This window comes from Durio zibethinus, chromosome 13 (assembly GCF_047325235.1).
Source record: "Durio zibethinus cultivar Kanyao isolate XHJ-2024 chromosome 13, ASM4732523v1, whole genome shotgun sequence".
Lineage (NCBI taxonomy): Eukaryota > Viridiplantae > Streptophyta > Magnoliopsida > Malvales > Malvaceae > Durio > Durio zibethinus.
The window spans coordinates 5,475,918-5,493,193 of record NC_143174.1 but is presented as its reverse complement, the minus strand read 5'-3'; the positions used below and the strand labels follow the sequence as shown (position 1 = coordinate 5,493,193).

General features: G+C 29.1%; 1 protein-coding gene across 1 annotated transcript; it reads left to right on the top strand.

Annotated features, from left to right (window-relative positions):
* The first annotated feature begins 366 nt into the window (after positions 1-366).
* LOC111303948 (zinc finger CCCH domain-containing protein 53-like) lies at positions 367-4,597 on the top strand. The gene is made up of 9 exons (XM_022900491.2): positions 367-1,842; positions 1,989-2,168; positions 2,271-2,450; positions 2,535-2,635; positions 2,732-2,992; positions 3,099-3,264; positions 3,426-3,629; positions 3,723-3,805; positions 3,890-4,597. The coding sequence occupies exons 1-8, from the start codon at positions 884-886 to the stop codon at positions 3,754-3,756; spliced, it is 2,085 nt and encodes a 694-aa protein (XP_022756226.1). The 5' UTR covers positions 367-883; the 3' UTR covers positions 3,757-3,805; positions 3,890-4,597.
* The last annotated feature ends 12,679 nt before the right edge of the window (positions 4,598-17,276 follow it).

The following is a 17,276-nucleotide window of genomic DNA, read 5'->3' as shown; positions in this document are numbered from 1 at the left end:
CAACATTTTCAAAAAAAAAAATTTCTTAGAAATAGAGTAAGCGAAACAAACAAAATCCTAATGTTTTCATTTTTTATTATTTTTATTTAATTAAATACTAATAAAATAAAAATTAAAAAAAAAAGAAAGAAAGAAAGGGATTGGACATTACAGTATCCACTTATCCATAATGAAATGAAACGGCTGATTGATTAGGCGTGCAGTTATTCTAAAATAAGGCGAGTGGTGTTGTCATTTCCCTTTCATGTTTTTTGAGGTAGATCTGAATCTACTCCCCCTCTTACCCTTGTTTTGTCCAATTCTGTAAAGACAAATACCCTTCAAAATTAAATAAACTTAAAGAACAAAAAGCAGAAAGAAAGGGACGAGAGGTAAAGAAAAAAAATAAAGGAAAAACAAAGAAAGTGAGAGTGGGTTTACTCTCCCAAGGTTGCCTGCAGAGGGTTTTTGCACTGCCACCAAAATTTGTGGTTCTAAGTTTCGAAGCAGGAAAGAGAGAGAGAATAAGAGCAGAAGTAGCATCAGCATCAGCTCCAAAGCACGTACCTCCGATTTTTTTTTTGTTCTTCTTCTTCTGTAACACCAAGCTTGCTTCTTTTCTCTTTGTTTTTGTTGGATTTCTTTTCTTTGATGGATTTGAGAGAGGAAGGTTCAATTCATTGCATTTATGTTTATAGCCTCAAAAAATAATTATAATAAAATAATACTAACCCACACCCATCATTGCCCTTTTGAAGCAAAGTCCACTCTTGCACTCTTTTATCCTCTTTTCTTCCCTATCATCTCCTTCTCTCTCTCTCTCTCTCTCTAGAAGGGAAGGGCTTTTTTATTTTGGTTCAGTTTTAGCACTTTAGCTTAGAAATTTCTTAACTTGTGTTTCCCCATGGATTCATATGAAGCTACGAGGATAGTTTTTTCAAGGATCCAAAACTTGGACCCTGAAAATGCTTCAAAAATCATGGGTTATCTTCTTATTCAAGACCATGGAGAGAAGGAAATGATACGTTTAGCCTTTGGACCTGAAGCTCTTATCCACTCTTTAATCCTGAAAGCCAAAACCCACTTAGGACTTTCCATCTCAAACCCACCAACACCTTCCACTCCTTCTTCTCCTTCCCCTTTTTCTTCTAGGCTGAGCCCTTTATCCATCCCTTCTTCAAGACTTACCAATACCAACACCACCAATGGCTTTGAGATTACAAACGCTTCTTCCCCATCTACTAATACTTGGCCTCCTCTTAGCCGTCGTCCCATCAGTCCCAGCTCAAATTCCTCTCTTTCTTATGCTAGTATTGTTAATGGAACCAGTAATAGTGCAAATGGCTCTGGATCTTTACCCTCTATTGCTTCATGTGGAAATACCTGCAATGACAATGAATTCATTGGTGACTACCAGTTCCAGGACCATCTTTCGTTTCTCAACGACTCAAAGCCTGAAGATTTTTACGACCCTCGACTTGACTTAGCAATGAGTCCAACTGGCTACGCTGATTCTCCTTTACATAGGAGGAGTTTCTCAGTTCCTGGTCTGTGTTTTGGGGCGGAAGATGTAAATTCTGGGGTTGGATGGAAGCCTTGTTTGTACTTTGCAAGGGGGTTTTGTAAGAATGGTACTAGCTGTAGGTTTGTTCATGGAGATTGTACTGATGGTGCTGTTCTAGTTGGTTCACCAAGCAAACTCAACGAGTTGGAACAGTGCCAAGGGCTGCTTAGATCAAAAGCTCTTCAACAACAGCAACAACAACAAAAGCTAGCTGCAGCTTCTCAGTTCATGGCTGGTCCTTCCTTTCCATACAGCAAGTGTGTTAATTTCCTTCTACAACAACAAAATGACAGTCAAAGGTAAAATGCATGGAGCTTATTTTTGTTAATAGCTTTTTAGTTGTTCCTGCACTGCTTAGATGCAACTTTTTGGTTGTTTGAGAGTGTTTTGAGTTAATGGGTACTGGTTTGTCGACTCATTATGACATTGATATTGGTTGTTGCAGATCAGCAGCGGCAGCATTGATGATGGGAGATGAGCTTCATAAGTTTGGGCGGTGCCGTTCGGAAAGAAATGATTTTGCAGCAATGGGATTAGGAGCAGTAAATCCAGGCTCTAGACAGATTTATTTGACATTTCCAGCTGACAGTACTTTCAAAGAAGAAGATGTTTCAAGTTACTTCAGGTAATACAAGTTACATATTCAGTCAGTCATGGTGGTTTTTGGGTTGAGTTTCCATTGTGGGATTTTGGGTTTAAGATTGTTTCCATTTTTTTTCTCCTATAGCATCTATGGACCTGTGCAAGATGTGAGAATACCTTACCAGCAAAAGAGGATGTTTGGGTTTGTTACATTTGTGTATCCTGAGACAGTGAAGCTCATTTTAGCTAAAGGGAATCCTCATTTTGTTTGTGATTCTCGTGTTCTTGTTAAGCCTTACAAGGAGAAGGGAAAAGTCCAGGAGAAGTAAAGGCTCTTATTTTTTTCATGGTTGTCTTTTTAGCTGTTTCTATAGTGCCCACTTTTATCTAATTGATTAAAATTTTCTAGGAAGCAACAGCATCAGCAACAACAATTGGAGAGAGGAGAGTATTCCGCATGCTCAAGTCCGTCTGCTCTTGATTCCAGGGAGCCATTCGATCTGCATCTCGGTGAGTAAAACAAGGCAATAACAAAGGCCAGCCTTTAATTTATCTCAATTTGAGGTACTTGTTGGTGAACTTTTATTTTGATTTGAAATTATTTAGGACCGAGGATGTTTTACAATACCCAAGAGATGCTATTGAGAAGGAAATTGGAGGAGCAGGCTGATTTGCGGCAAGCCATTGAGTTTCAAGAAAGAAGGCTAATGAATTTGCAGCTGCTGGACTTAAAAAACCATTACCATTCTCAGTTCCGTCATGGTTTGTCCACTGGGTCTCCCATTCCTTCACCAACTGTATCCCATACTCCCAACGATCAAGCACTCATTTTTCCAGCTGATGGCATTGATCAAGAAGTCCCAGAAGGTTAACACCATTGAGAACAGTTTAAAATAACTTTGGTTTGTTCACCATTTGAACGAAACTTCTTTGGAGTTTGATTTATCAATTTGGTTTTCTCTTTTTGCTGCAGAGAATGGTGGTAGCCCAGTCGCATCGGTTTCCATATTGGCTACTGCTGTGGATGCTGATAAGCAGCAGGAGGAAGTTAACCCAGTTTGTAATCATAAAAGTGACAATGGTAATAGCATTACCAAGGAGGAGAAGGCCAACATTGGAGAAAGTGATCTCCCCGAAAGGTATAAAACATGACCTTTAAATGTTGATAAAAAAAAAAAGTTTACCCACAACAGAAAACAGAATGTTCAGGTTCTATATAGTTCTTCTGTTTTATGCTTTCTTTTGGTGATCTTTTTGAATGGATGTTTATGCGTATTAATGCCTTTTGTCATGTGATCAGCTTGGAGCATATTCTCCCTGATAATCTGTTTGCTTCACCTAAGAAATCAGCTGGTGATCACCCCACTGTCTTCTCTACCGCTTCAGTAGAGGTCGACGACAAAACCACATGTCCAACTACATCTTCTAACAGTAACCCTTCATGGGCCAACAGCTCCAGCCTCAATATGACTTCTCTTAAATCATGTTTTCTACAAATGCCCAGGTATTAATTGTCATTTCTTTTCATTGCCACAGCATTCAAAAAACAAAATTTCCTTTACAAAAGTTAATTCGAAGGATGAATTTTGTTATAAAGGTTTTCTTCCGGGCAAGGAACCATTGGCATGTAGTTGGCAGAGGTGAGCATGGCCAGCGAAGGAGGAAATTGACTTTTCCGGAGTACGCACATGCATACATTTTGTTGGAATTCTGGTCAAATGTAATTATCTCATGATGTTGAACTGTTTCCTTCTATCTTTGCAGAAACATTGGGAAGCATAGACATGGAAAGATTAAAAAAAAAATAGAGAAAAATCCTCTAGCTGTATAGCCAATAAGCATACCCGCAACAAAGAAAAAGATCCGTAGACAAGATCGCAGCAAGATCACCATCATCATCGATACAAACTACTTAAAATGGATACATGATATTGTATAGGTAAAGGACAGAGGAACTGATTTATTGGAGTGGTGTCTTTCTCTTTCCCCTACTATGACCCTTCCTGTAGGTGAATGCGCTGGACCACACAGCATATAATAGAACCAAAAAAAATGCCTGTAGTTAAACTCTTTAACGTGATATTGTAGTTGTTACTCTTTTTTTAATCTTCCTACTCTTTTTTTTACCCTCCTTTTTTCAAAGTGAGGTGAAAAAAGGAATTATATATAAGTAAAATCTGTACGAAGCAGACCCCAAGAAGTTATGAAGTACTGTAGCAGAAGCATAACTACTATACTGATCTGGAGACCCAAAAAGGAAAAGGAGTGCAAGGGACTGAAGTGGAGGGCAAAAGCTGTTACTGCTACTTTTTTATTTATTTTTTAAAGTTCTTGTTGTTGTTATTACAGTATCTGTCAAACCATTAGATTATGAAACAAGCACAACCGGAAAAAAATACTTACAAAAAAAAAAAAAAAAGGTTAAAGGAAAGGTTGTTCTTTCATGTGATTAAAGGATAACTTTTGGGGACACTTTTGTCTCATTTTGTGGTTTCTTTTAGGTGGACATGAATGGGTAAGGGCCACACTTTCACATGGGTCTGACAATTTATATGAATGGTGTCTGGGTACCACTCACTCACTCCTTTCACTTTCAGTCTTTAAACCCTAGTCAGACTTTTAAATATTTAAATTTTGATTCTGATATTTGTGTTTTATGGGTGATGCTGCCCTTGTGGTAATCTTAAATCATGTTAGGTGTACATGTGCTGCCTGCACTCCCACCTCTTTCAAATTGCTCCGCCTGCCACATGAACACAGATGTTTGTCTCCTAACTTCTTTGTTGGTTGTTGCCAAGATTAATTGGATGAAACCTCATTATTATCTGATTTTATTTTATTTTTAAAAAAATTTTCCTTATGGTTTGACTGATTAGGCTATAATTAGTAGATTACTTTATTATCTTTTATGCAACATCTAGTGGTGTTTGAAGGACCACCAAGGAATTTCATTGGTTGATTACTTGATACGAGTATTGAGTTAACATTAAAAGAAAACATTTAAGAATTCGAAACTTGATTTATACAAACGATTATCAAAAAATAACATCAGCAGATATAGGATTTGAATTTTTTTTTCTATTACAAGGCTATGATAAAATTTTAAAAAAAGAATTAATAACTACTGGAGTTATAATGTCAGATCATTTGCCCCAATTTACATGCAAAATAGCTGGCCAATTGCTGTCCCCATTTTGGCTAAATTTGATTTATTAACTTAAATTATAATGTAAGTAAAATCATCAACATTTTTGTCAATGTACAAAGGAGGAAATTTGACGTGGAGGTTAGTGATTACTTTAGGTGCTGTAGAGGTGACAGCCTCTTCTCATTCTTGTCGTTGTCACCCTGTCCTAATAACGAAGAATTCAGAAATTTGATATAGCAAACAAGTTTATCTTCTCAATGGTTTGGATTTTAGGTGATTAGGATTGATGGAGGAGCTATTGCTAGTGAAATTCATCATAACCACTACTACTCACTGTTGATTTTTGGCTTAATTTCATTGAGAAAATCTTGATGATGGGCCCTTTTTTACTTCAGTTGATAATTATTTTGTTGTCAAATATGTTTTTTGTTATTTATTTTTTGTTTTGTTTACTTTTAAAATAATAAACAAAAACATCTATAAAACTAAAGTCTTGATATTTTTTTCAACGGCAGTGCAGGTAAGTGATTATTACTAGCCGTAATTCGATTGGAATTGGGTCATTGGAATGGGGGCATTTTAATAATAGCTGAGTTGGCAAATTCAAGTGGGAAAGGGGTTTCATAATTCCTCACGAAAAGAAGTAAAACAGTGTTTTCACTGTTAAGTTAGTACAACATTTCCTACTTAATTAAGCCATGATTTCAGCTCTTTTTTATGGTAGGCCCCCTTGAATCATCACATCAGCTTGCTTGTTTTTTTATATTACATTATCTATTCCAGTAATTTTTTAATTTTATCAATTGAATCAATAAAATAATACATATTTTTTTATGATATATTTAAAAAATAAAAATAAATTAAAAATATGATATATATATCATCATATTAATTTTATTTGTAAAATTAAAAAAAATCTACTAATAATAATAATATCAAATAATTTTTTTTATAAAAAAATTAAGTTTAGAGAATGAATAATTGATGCTCTTTTGCATGATAGTAAGAAAAATTTTGTTATCACATCATTACATCTTTTTTAGTATTAAAAAAATTATAAATATTAAGATTTAAAATTTAAAATTATTAAATATTATTCTTTAAAAAATAATTATATAAATTAATTAATTTAAACTTTGAATTAATTATCATATCATTTTTGAAAATGAATCTCTTATTCATATAAATGAATCTTAATTTGACAAAAACAACTGTTTGTCATAATTAATGAGGACAATGGCATACAATAAACAATATTGCACAATCTTCATGATTAGATAATATAAAGAAATGGGGGCAAAGCAACATGGCAGATGTAATGTTGGGTGAGAATTGCAAAATGGGATAAAAGTTTGAATATAATTTCCATTGTCTGTTCCTTGCTACAATCATCCCATATGGGTATGCATTGGTTGGTGTACTTTCAGCAAAATAAAAATATTAAAATCAATCAGGAGATGCCTTCAATTCTTTATTCATCTTGTTCTTGAAAAGATTTTTTTTTTGCATGATAAATATTGATAGCTCATTGTATAAATTTGAAGGGCCAATGAGTCTTCAACTTAATTTTACTTTTAATTTTATCATACTAATAAGTTAGTTCAAGTTTTTAAGGTCATTTGCATGTGATAGTTTTTTAATTCTAAAATATTGCAAAACTCTTTGAATTATTTTACTTGTCTTAGGTAAGTTTATGTTAAGATTTATTTAAGTATAACTTAAAAATTAATAACTTATTTAAGCATCAATTAAATTTTATTTGAATACAAATTAAAATTAAAAAAAAAAAGTTCCTTCATCGGCATAAAAAAACTCTTCTTCAATCCAACCTTTTTGGGCCTCAGAGATCCCACCTTAATCTAATTTATGTTAGATTGGGTAGGGTTCCCATTATTCACCCAAGCCCAACCCAATGTTTTACACATTTTTAAAAGAAAAAAGGAAGAAAAAGATCATAGACAAAGCCCACTTATATAATTCATATACTAAACTTTGAAAAAAAAAAAAAACATTATGAGAATTAGCAAAATGACACGTGCTCTTTAACATAAAGCAAAAAAATTATAAAATGAACATGTGACAGCCTCTTAAAATTATATATATGTGTGTGCAAGTGTTTGTACACGTGTTCTATTCTTCACAATAACAAATGTTAACAAGTTTTCTTGTCAACAATAAAATGAAAATTTTCTTTGGTTTTCACTAACTCAAACTTGTTTTTTTTTTTTTTTTTTAAATCCTATTTTGCATTTTGAATGAGGTATATTTATTTGAATTTATTGATATTAATGATTAAAAAAATGTAAAATTTTTTAGTTTTATATTAATATAAATTGATCCCTTTAATAATATTAATATACTTTCTTTATTAGGAAATAAAGTATAATAGTTTAATATAAAAGGGATGGTTATTTGATTAAGATAATTAAATCCCAAAAAGTAAATTATTTTCAAGTTATTAAAAACATTAAAAAAAAGTTTTGCATGAACATTTGACTCAATAATTAATACATATATTTCTTTTCTCTCGTTTTTTTATTCATGTAAAAAAAGCAAAGAAGATTATCGAAGTTAATATGGATATGTTTTTATCATATGCTAATCATAGCTTAGCTGTTTTATTTCTATTGTAATCATTTGTTGTCTATTTATATCAATACAGAAATTTATTCAAAATATAATATCCTCTGTAAGAAAATAAAGGGGAAAGTTTATTATTATTATTTTTTATTTTATTTTTAATTTATTAAATTTGAAAACATGTTTTAATAAAATATTTTTATTTTAGAAATGTGAAAACAACAACGTATAAAAGAAAGTGATTAAAGTTTTAAGATTTTATTTGTTATTAATAATATAATAATATTAATTAATATATTATTATAATGTTTATATAATAAAAATATTATTTTATTAATATAATAATTATAGCATCATTTTATTGGTTTAATTGTAATTTTGTGAACAGTACCCATGTGCTAACAGTGTCAAATTATTTTCAAAAAATTGAAAAATACCATTTTACTGTTTTTAACAATTTTCAAAACTTTTTGAAATTTTTTTTCAATTTTCAAAAAAACTAAAAACGAAAATAGAAAACAAAAAACAAAAAACAAAAAACGTAAATAAAACAAATGACCCCTAAATTGTCAAATTCAATTTCCATTTTCTAAACAAATCTTTCACATGCTATTTTTAATCTTAACCAAAAATTTTCAAATTAATGTAATCTATTTTTTTTAAAAGTAGAGAGTGGTAGAAAAAAAAAAAAACACCACACTCAAATATTTTATAGTTGTAAACAACTATCAATTATAATATTTTAGTGATATATGCTTCCTAATAGATTTGTATTTTGATAATGATTTTTAATTTTGGATTTAATTCAATTAGTGAGAATATTGTGTTATTAAATATTTATTTTTATTTAATTTTAATTTGAAATTGTACTTAAAAATATTGAAATATTAATATAATATTTTATTATTAAATTTAAACAAACACATACTTAAATGAAGATAAAGTTTTTGAATGCCAATCAGAATGAATCCAAATTATCTTTATCCATGAACAATTTTATTTTGTAATAAATATTTGCTAGATTTCAAGCTCGTGCTTCACTTGTGGAAGTAAAATATAATTATGTATTAGTTTAAACATTAAAAAATGTATAATAAAAAAATATATGTATCCATGTTTCTTTGTAGGTTTCATTAACTTAATCTGTAGGTTATCAGAAGTTTAAATCAATAATGCAACCACAACAACCATAAATTATGTCTAAAATAAGCCATACATCCAAATTGGCATATGCAACAGACTACTTAGATTTAATTTAGGCATGCAGTAGCATATATTAGAGAATCGAGGGCATTTAAAATTGTATAACTAATAACATTTCCACAAAGATAAATGCTATAGGTTTTTCCATTATAATGATCTAGACATACTCAAACTTTACTCCTTTTAATACATGCTTATAGTCTGGTTCAATATATCTAAAATTTATATCTTATTGAGATTGATCGAATTAAGCTTTTCAAGTTAAGAATGTTCCAATAGGTATTAAAGAATTAAGTGAGATTCTGTTCACCATAATTGAGTTAGATATTCAAAAATTTTATTTTTATATTCAGTTTCTTTCCAAATATGCTTGTATATTGTTTAGAATATTAACAATCAAGTGCCTCACATAATAGCAATTTTAGGTCTTATGATCTATTTTGGAATATTGACAATCAAATGCCTCACATAACACCAATTTCTGGTTTTATGATCTATTTTTCTTTCTTTGATATATAAACAGTATAAGTCATTTGAACAAAAGTAATCTATGTTACACATGTAATAATATAGGGCATTGTAGGTGCCTTTTTTTTTTTTTCTTAAGCCATAATAAAGTAGAACCATGAATCCATGATCCATGGATTACCTTTTTATCTAAATTGAAACATAAAGTATTACATAAGCATTAAAGCAATCCACTAATACCCATAAGACAAACAATAAAAGTAAATAAATACTTTTCTTGCTCTCTCTAATTGATTGAGATTGCTACTGGTAATTGCTATGATCTGATTAAAAGTCATTGTTGTTTTGAACATTGACAATCTCAAAGCAAAAGTTTTACATCTGGGTGTATTCAGGTTTTACCATGCTTTTCTTTGAGGGAAAATCATCTTGTTTTGTAGACTTTTAAAACTCCAAGCTTGTTGTTGTGCCTAAAAATTAATATGTCAAAAAAATCTTTAAAATATTGAAAAGAAAATTTTGACTTAAATTAATTGAAATGATTACATACTATTTGAATTGTGTTGGTTGATGATAGAAACATGCTTGACGAAGATGTGGCAGGCCATGGTTAGGTTTTGAAAAAGAAATCATAATAGTTATTATTTTCTTGTTTGATGTTTTGTTGGTTGCTTTCAAAATTGGATTTAGGATCTGTAAATCTTCAACACAAAAAGAAAAAAAGTGTGCTTAGTAAATGTTCAACACCAACACAAAACTCTGTATATGCAAAATATGCAGACCTACTGACGATTGCATTGTCAATCAAAGTAACTATTTGCTTGTTCAACTTCCCATAACCTCTTTTGTAAATCAATTCCCTTACACTCTTGAGATTAGGGTATCTAGAAACATACATTACTAAAAAGTAAGATATTGCAAGTATATAAAATATTAAAAAGGAAAGCTAGGAAGCATGAAAGTAAAAGATGTTCGTAAGTCATACAAGGTTCAACAAGGTGTAGCAAGTTTATTGTTGCCTTATTCACTTTAAGAAAAATACCATTGAAAATCAATATTTGTTGAGAGCAAACACAACAATTTATATTCAAATTTTAATTATTTATTAGATAAGTATTAAATAATTTTCAATGCATTCACAACCACCATTTGCCTACAATGTTAGAAAAAAAAACCCAGAGTTATCATGACAATGTAACATCATACCAAAATGTGCAAGTTTGACAATAAGTTAGCAGTAACTAAAAAGTTATCACATTAACTTTCAATTTTGAGTTACATTATTAAAATGACAAATTGTCCAAAGTTTCAATAATTTCAAACTGTACAAACAACACACTATAATTGAATTTTAAATAAAATATCTCAAACACCAATACATGAACATTGACATTAAAATATCCAAAGAGCAAGGTTATTTCAATTAGATATCTTAACACACATCTAGCCTCATAAAGGGAAAATCACTTCATGCACACACACTATATACACACAGGGAAAAATGGGGAATTGATTCTTATAACCCATATTTTTCTTAATTTTAGAAAAGAATCAGTAAACTACCTATTTCAATCGTAAGAGCTGTAAGACCGTTTTCATCCTTAGATGCATGGCATTGATACTGAAAAAAAAGATTCACAACAATTTATTATTTAGAATTTATATTCATAAACCAATAAAATGTCACAATAAATACATACCTATGGATTTGAATGATAAATAAAATCTTAGCTTCTGGATTAACATAGAACCTTCATTTCAATTTTGTCTCTCAATTCAATTGAATCAATTTTTTTTCTTGACGCTTACAGACCATATAATGTAACTCGTATGCTTTTAGGATTTGATAAAAACAAATGTATATAAATACAAACAGAAAAGCACATTTACTTGAGCTTTGTACTTCATTTGAATTTTCTAGGCCATAATTGTCTAGCCATGAAACATCTTTGAGAAGAGACCCTTGAGAAAATTGTAAATCAGATTGAAAGAAAATCTTTAGATAATACCAATGCAAACATTCAATTCAAAATCTATTGCCAAGTCAAATACACTAGAGATTTAATAATTTAAATGAAGCCACTTACCATAAAATCCTTCAAGGAGATTCAACTATCTCCCAAGGTAACTCCTACAGTTCAAAACTTTAAATTCACATGAATATGTAGTAGGAAAATCAGTTTTCTATACAAAACAAAGTATTTCCTTTCTCTAAAAGAAGCAAAGTTAAACATTTGCTCAAACAATTGTTTACCTTTAAATTCTAGCTTTAAATTTTCAGTTTCAATAACTTTTAGAATTGATAATTAGGTAGTGATTGCAAATTTTCTTCGATAAGACTCTGCCATTATATACAGATGACTCTTGTGAAGACTTTCATTTGTATTAAACAATTCCATCAGCAAAGTAGTTAAGTCAGTTATTGATTCATCATTAGTTTTCACCGATAATTTTGTATCCTCCACATAGTTGTATCCTGTTCCAACTGGATTATCTTATATTACATCAAATAATTAAATTCCATTAAAACTTAAAAAATTACAAAGACTTTTTTTTTTGGGTATTGAGATTAAAGCAGCAAATTGTATTATAGTTGACTAACCAGTAGCCACTAATAAAAGATTTACAATTTTTAATCAAGTGAAATTCTTTAGCTTCAAGTTAGTGTCTGATAGCCTAATCTCTTCAAAGTTTCTAATTCCAATGCCTAAGGCACCCTATATTGAGAAGAAAACAAACATGGAAGCAATTTCAAAGTTGAAATAGAACTAAAAATCAATCAAAATTCAGAAACTTAAGCCTCGGCTTTTCAAAATGAAACATCCAATAGAAATTTTAAACAATATTTGTCTCACATTTTAGGTAATACCAAAATGATAAAGAAAACTTTCAAGTCCACCTTGTAGCCATAAAATTATTGGCCATGGCTTGGAAGGTTATTTAACTCTGTAAGGACTTTAATAAAGCCATCAAAACATTGTGTGCTTTAATATAATACAACTCAAGAAAAAAAATCAAGTTTAGAATCATTCACATTAAAATTTTTGGACTCAATAAAATACCAAAATGAATGAGAATTTATAAATTATAAAGCTACTTACTTGGTTCTTGACTTTATTCTTCCTTGAAACTTCAAGCTTTTGCTTTTTGGCAAGCTCCCATTATTCATTCCTTTTTTTTTTTTTTCAATAGTCAAGAAAAAAATTAAAATATTTTTGGCTTGGTGGTTCTTACTTCTTATCAAAATCTAGGTTGCTATGACTTTGAGACTTAACAAATGAAAGTGATCAAAATAATGCAAAGTTTTACATACGAGTAGTAAATTATATAAAAATATAAAAAGATATATGATCCATAACTTTGAGGCTATAAAGTATTGTAGGAATTAGGTTTGTTATGTTGTTGGTTTTCAGTTGAATAATCAGAAGCATCAAATTTGTTTCCATCATCTTCACTTTCATGTTTGTTAAACACTTTCTTTTTATCTTTTTCTTTTTCACTCTTAATGGAGAAACTCTGATCTTAGATCGGATTTTTCATTCTTTTCAAACCTCAATCTCCTACTGCAAAAATCTTAAAAACTCAATAAATATTCTATAATTAAACCAAGTTTAATTCAAAGAAATTAGATTAAAGAAACTATGAAATAAAAAGAAAAATCTCATATTACATACCTTAAATAGAAGAATTCAATTATTAGCTTGTTTTGGTAGGTTGTTTTCACCTAAAAAATGTACAATAAATTGCATGAGATTATGAAATGGAGATAGTATATAATTTTATGTTTGAAATTAAATGAAAAAAAAAGCTAAAAATAAAAATGAATTATTCTCAGCAAAAAGAAAAAAAATCAGTCAAGTTGTTCAAATATGGCAGATTGTTTACATAAGTGAAACGACAACAAAAATGGTTGATAATTGTAAAGAATGTCAAGAATTGGAATTTAGTAACAATAAGATCACAACTCAAAATTTGAATTTCTCATATTTCTATGAATCGAGTTTGAAGCTTTCAAATTGAACTATTTGAGTCTTGAACTTTTATGTTTTGTTTAGTTTTTGAAAAAAAAAATTGGAAAAAGAAAAAAATTTTCTTTGTTTGTTAAATTAGGATATTGAAAACTTAGCCAAAGCAAGAACATTTGAATTCTTTAACATATTCCCTTGTTCTTCACCTCAATTTTCTCAACAACCAAATAGAAACCTTTAAAATATAAAACTAGGAAAAAATCAACTATAAAAGTAGCAAAAAAAAAAAAATCCAAAATCTAAAATCTTCCCCTGAATTTTCTTAGCTAAACCAAATACAAATAATATTTACAACACTATAGATTACAGAACCTGTTTTCCTACAAAGACCCTGCAATAGCTTCTTTCTTTATAAAAAACAAAGAATACAATAAAAAAAAGGTAAACTTTTTCCTTAACACTTGATACAAAAAGTAAACTTGATTTTTTCTTAAGGATTTGTATTAAGAAACATAAGAAAAAAATAATTACACAAAAAGAAACTGCTTGAAACAAAAAAAAAATTGTTTATTGAGACTCATTTGTTTGAGTTGTTATTGTTAACTAAATAGTAATAGTCTCTAATTTTCTAGCTGAATGTTAAATCATACATGCGATCAAAAAGCAATAATTCACTCCTATATAGTTTCTCTTTATCTGTACCTTTGATACGTTATGAAGAAATTTTATTTTTAGGTAATGATTAGAAAATTCATCTTTTATGAATATATACTATTTATAATTAATTATAAATATGATCAAATCAAAATCATATTTCCTCACCTATCTCTGCTCAAAATTATATTAAACCAAAACTAATCTAAAACAAATTCTACATATCTAACAATCCTGAAATAGAAAACCCTTAAAACATAAACACAAAATAGAAAAAATGAAATGGGTTATCTTAATAAAACTTATCACTAAATAAAACCTACAAAATCTAAATACAAAGAAAAACCTATTTATTCTAATAAGCAATTATTGGTAAAAAAATAAAAATTGAACTAGTATTATGTAATTTCAAGGATTGATAAAACAAAATCAATGTAGATATGAACAAATAGTCAAAAAAATTCATGCAAAACGAAAAAATAACCAATGAAAATATAGATTTTTGTAAAAAAAAAAAAAGAATTATCCTTGTGAACCATGGCTGCTATGTGCTGTTATATACTACTATTACTCTACTTCTTTATTATGAAAACCCTAACGATGTTGTTATGTTAGCAAATGGTACAAAAAAAAAGCAATTCAAAGTTGATAAAATCCTTCTAAACACCATAAAAGACCCATGCATGCATAAAAAAGCAAAAAATATATTAAAAAAATATTCAATGATTGATCATCATTATGATTCATCATCATCAGCAGCATATTTCATCATCACTAAATGATTTACACGTTTAGGCTTAGTTTCATCACCATTAAAATGTTTTGAATGTAGATGTTTGGTTTTTCAAAGGCTATCTTAAAATGAAATTTTAAGTGAAAGAAAAATATTGAAAGATGTTAACGTAATTGTCTTAGATTAATTGCTTATAAATATGGTAATCATATCAGTGAGTAAAAAGGGAAAAATCCAAAAATCAATAAAAATTAGTTACATTTTTTACATGTAAGTTCTTAGAAGATAATTTGAACAATTTCTTCACTATTCAGAACCATCCACTCTTTTTGCTTCCCATCTTCTCTTAAATCAGAAGCTTCAATAATTGTAAAACAAAGACATATATTTATTAGTATATCAGATCTGACAAACAATCTTTTCAAGTAATGCTCATTGCATTCATGAAAAAATTTAAACTCAATAAAAAATCAAAACCCAAATTAAAGAAATAGTAAAAAAATCCCAATCTAAACAATCAAACCCTCAACTTTATCAATCAATAATCAAAACTCGTTTAAAAAAATTATAAAAAAAAAACATAAAAGAACAATGAAAACCAAAAGTTTATGACTTAATAATAAAAAATCTATATTAGAAAAGTAATAAAAAAATTGAAGAAAACGATAAAATCAAGTTAGAAACATAGAGATCAACTCAAAACCAACTCAAAAAATGATTTACCAGAAAAAATCCAAATTTTGGCATATTCTTTAAAGGTCAATTTGTTATCATAGAAGCTTTGTGATTTTAAAGAGTGTTTGAGAAAACCCATATACAAGAATTGAAAAGACTTGAGAAGAGTTTGAGCGGGTATAAGAGAACCTTCTAGATTTGTTTATTCCAAAATTATTTATGAATTTCTTTTTTAAGACATTGTTGATGTGTGTTGGCAATATTAAATTGAGGATAGTTTTTATTTATAGTTATAGATTATTGTAGTCACTTACAAAGATAAAGCCAAAAGTATGAAAAAAATTAAATAATAATTTTATTAAGAAATAAAAGGCTTAATATTAGTTTTATGGGATGAGATATTCTATTATAATAGTGCAAAAAAATTCTATTATAGCATGCATAGTCTCAAAACTTTGGGCCAAATTTTATATTAGTTCTCAAACTTAAAAATAATCTAATTTAATCCTTAATTGTCCAAATGTGTATCAATATAGTTCTTCTGTTTGCTGAATCATTTAAATTGGTGGAACATCCAGCATAACATGACATACACCCTTACAAAGTTGTATTATGTGTAAGGTTAATGTTTTGTTCTTAATTTTAAATAAAAAAATTATCAGCCAAATGAGGAATTAAATAATTACAGAGACAAATAACAAGCAATCAAAAACAAAAGCAATCAAGCATACATCAATCAATACATAGGGAAAGCAATTTGGCAACAGACATTCAAGCAATTCAACAGCAAATTCAATTAGCCTCCAAACAAAAAATCCATCAAACCCATACTTAGAAACCCATAAAAAATTGCCAATAAAAAAAATCACCACCCAATCAACTGATAATCTTCAATTTGGTAGAAACCCATAACACTAGCAAGTAAACCCAAAATTAATCATACTTACAACTCATAAGTAATTACACTTGATGATTGACTGTTAGCTAAACTAGTTTGTAGAAAATCAAAAGCTTCAACCCAAAAAATAGAAACCCATTAAGATTGAATAAAAGCTGGATTCCAAAAGAGAGACATCACAAAAAAAGGGTTTGGCAACAAAATTTTTCTGAGTCTAGTGATTCTATTTGGGTTTTCCAAACATAAAAAGAAATGCCAAATTTGCTAAGATTTGGGTTATAGTTGGGTTTTGGTCAATAAGGAAAATAAGGGATTTAAAATTTTTTTAAAAAATAAGCATAAAGATCGATGGTGGTCATTGGTGAAATTGACGATTGGTAATGGAAACTTAAAACAAAAATTAGAAGTTGCTCACTTTGAAGTTTTTTATTTTATATAAACGGTGCCATTTGATGCTGAAAAGAAAAAGCCACGTTCATTCAACCGACACGTGAAATGCCCATTATACATCTATCATTGATTATAAAGTAACGTGTCATGCCATGTAATAAAAATATTATATTGATACATGTTTGAATAATTAATGATTAAATTAAAATTTTTTAAAATTTAAATATTAATATAAATTTTAACTTAAAATTTAAAAATTATGCGTAATATTTACTTTAAATTTAATAAAAAAAAGTAAAATCTTAAATTCAGTCATAATGTCTTTTCTCGTAAAAAAATCAAACCCAAAATACAACAACGTAAGTCTGTAACCCTATCGATATGCCAGCATTTGCATTTACTATTTCTGACTTTAATGAGAGTAGCATGTATAG

Excerpts from the sequence above, each read along its gene's own strand:
- LOC111303948 (XM_022900491.2), top strand. The coding sequence starts at position 884 with ATGGATTCATATGAAGCTACGAGGATAGTTTTTTCAAGGATCCAAAAC. Across the intron at positions 2,636-2,731 it reads GCCATTCGATCTGCATCTCG|GACCGAGGATGTTTTACAAT; the intron begins GTGAGTAAAACA and ends GAAATTATTTAG. Across the intron at positions 2,993-3,098 it reads TGATCAAGAAGTCCCAGAAG|AGAATGGTGGTAGCCCAGTC; the intron begins GTTAACACCATT and ends TTTTTGCTGCAG.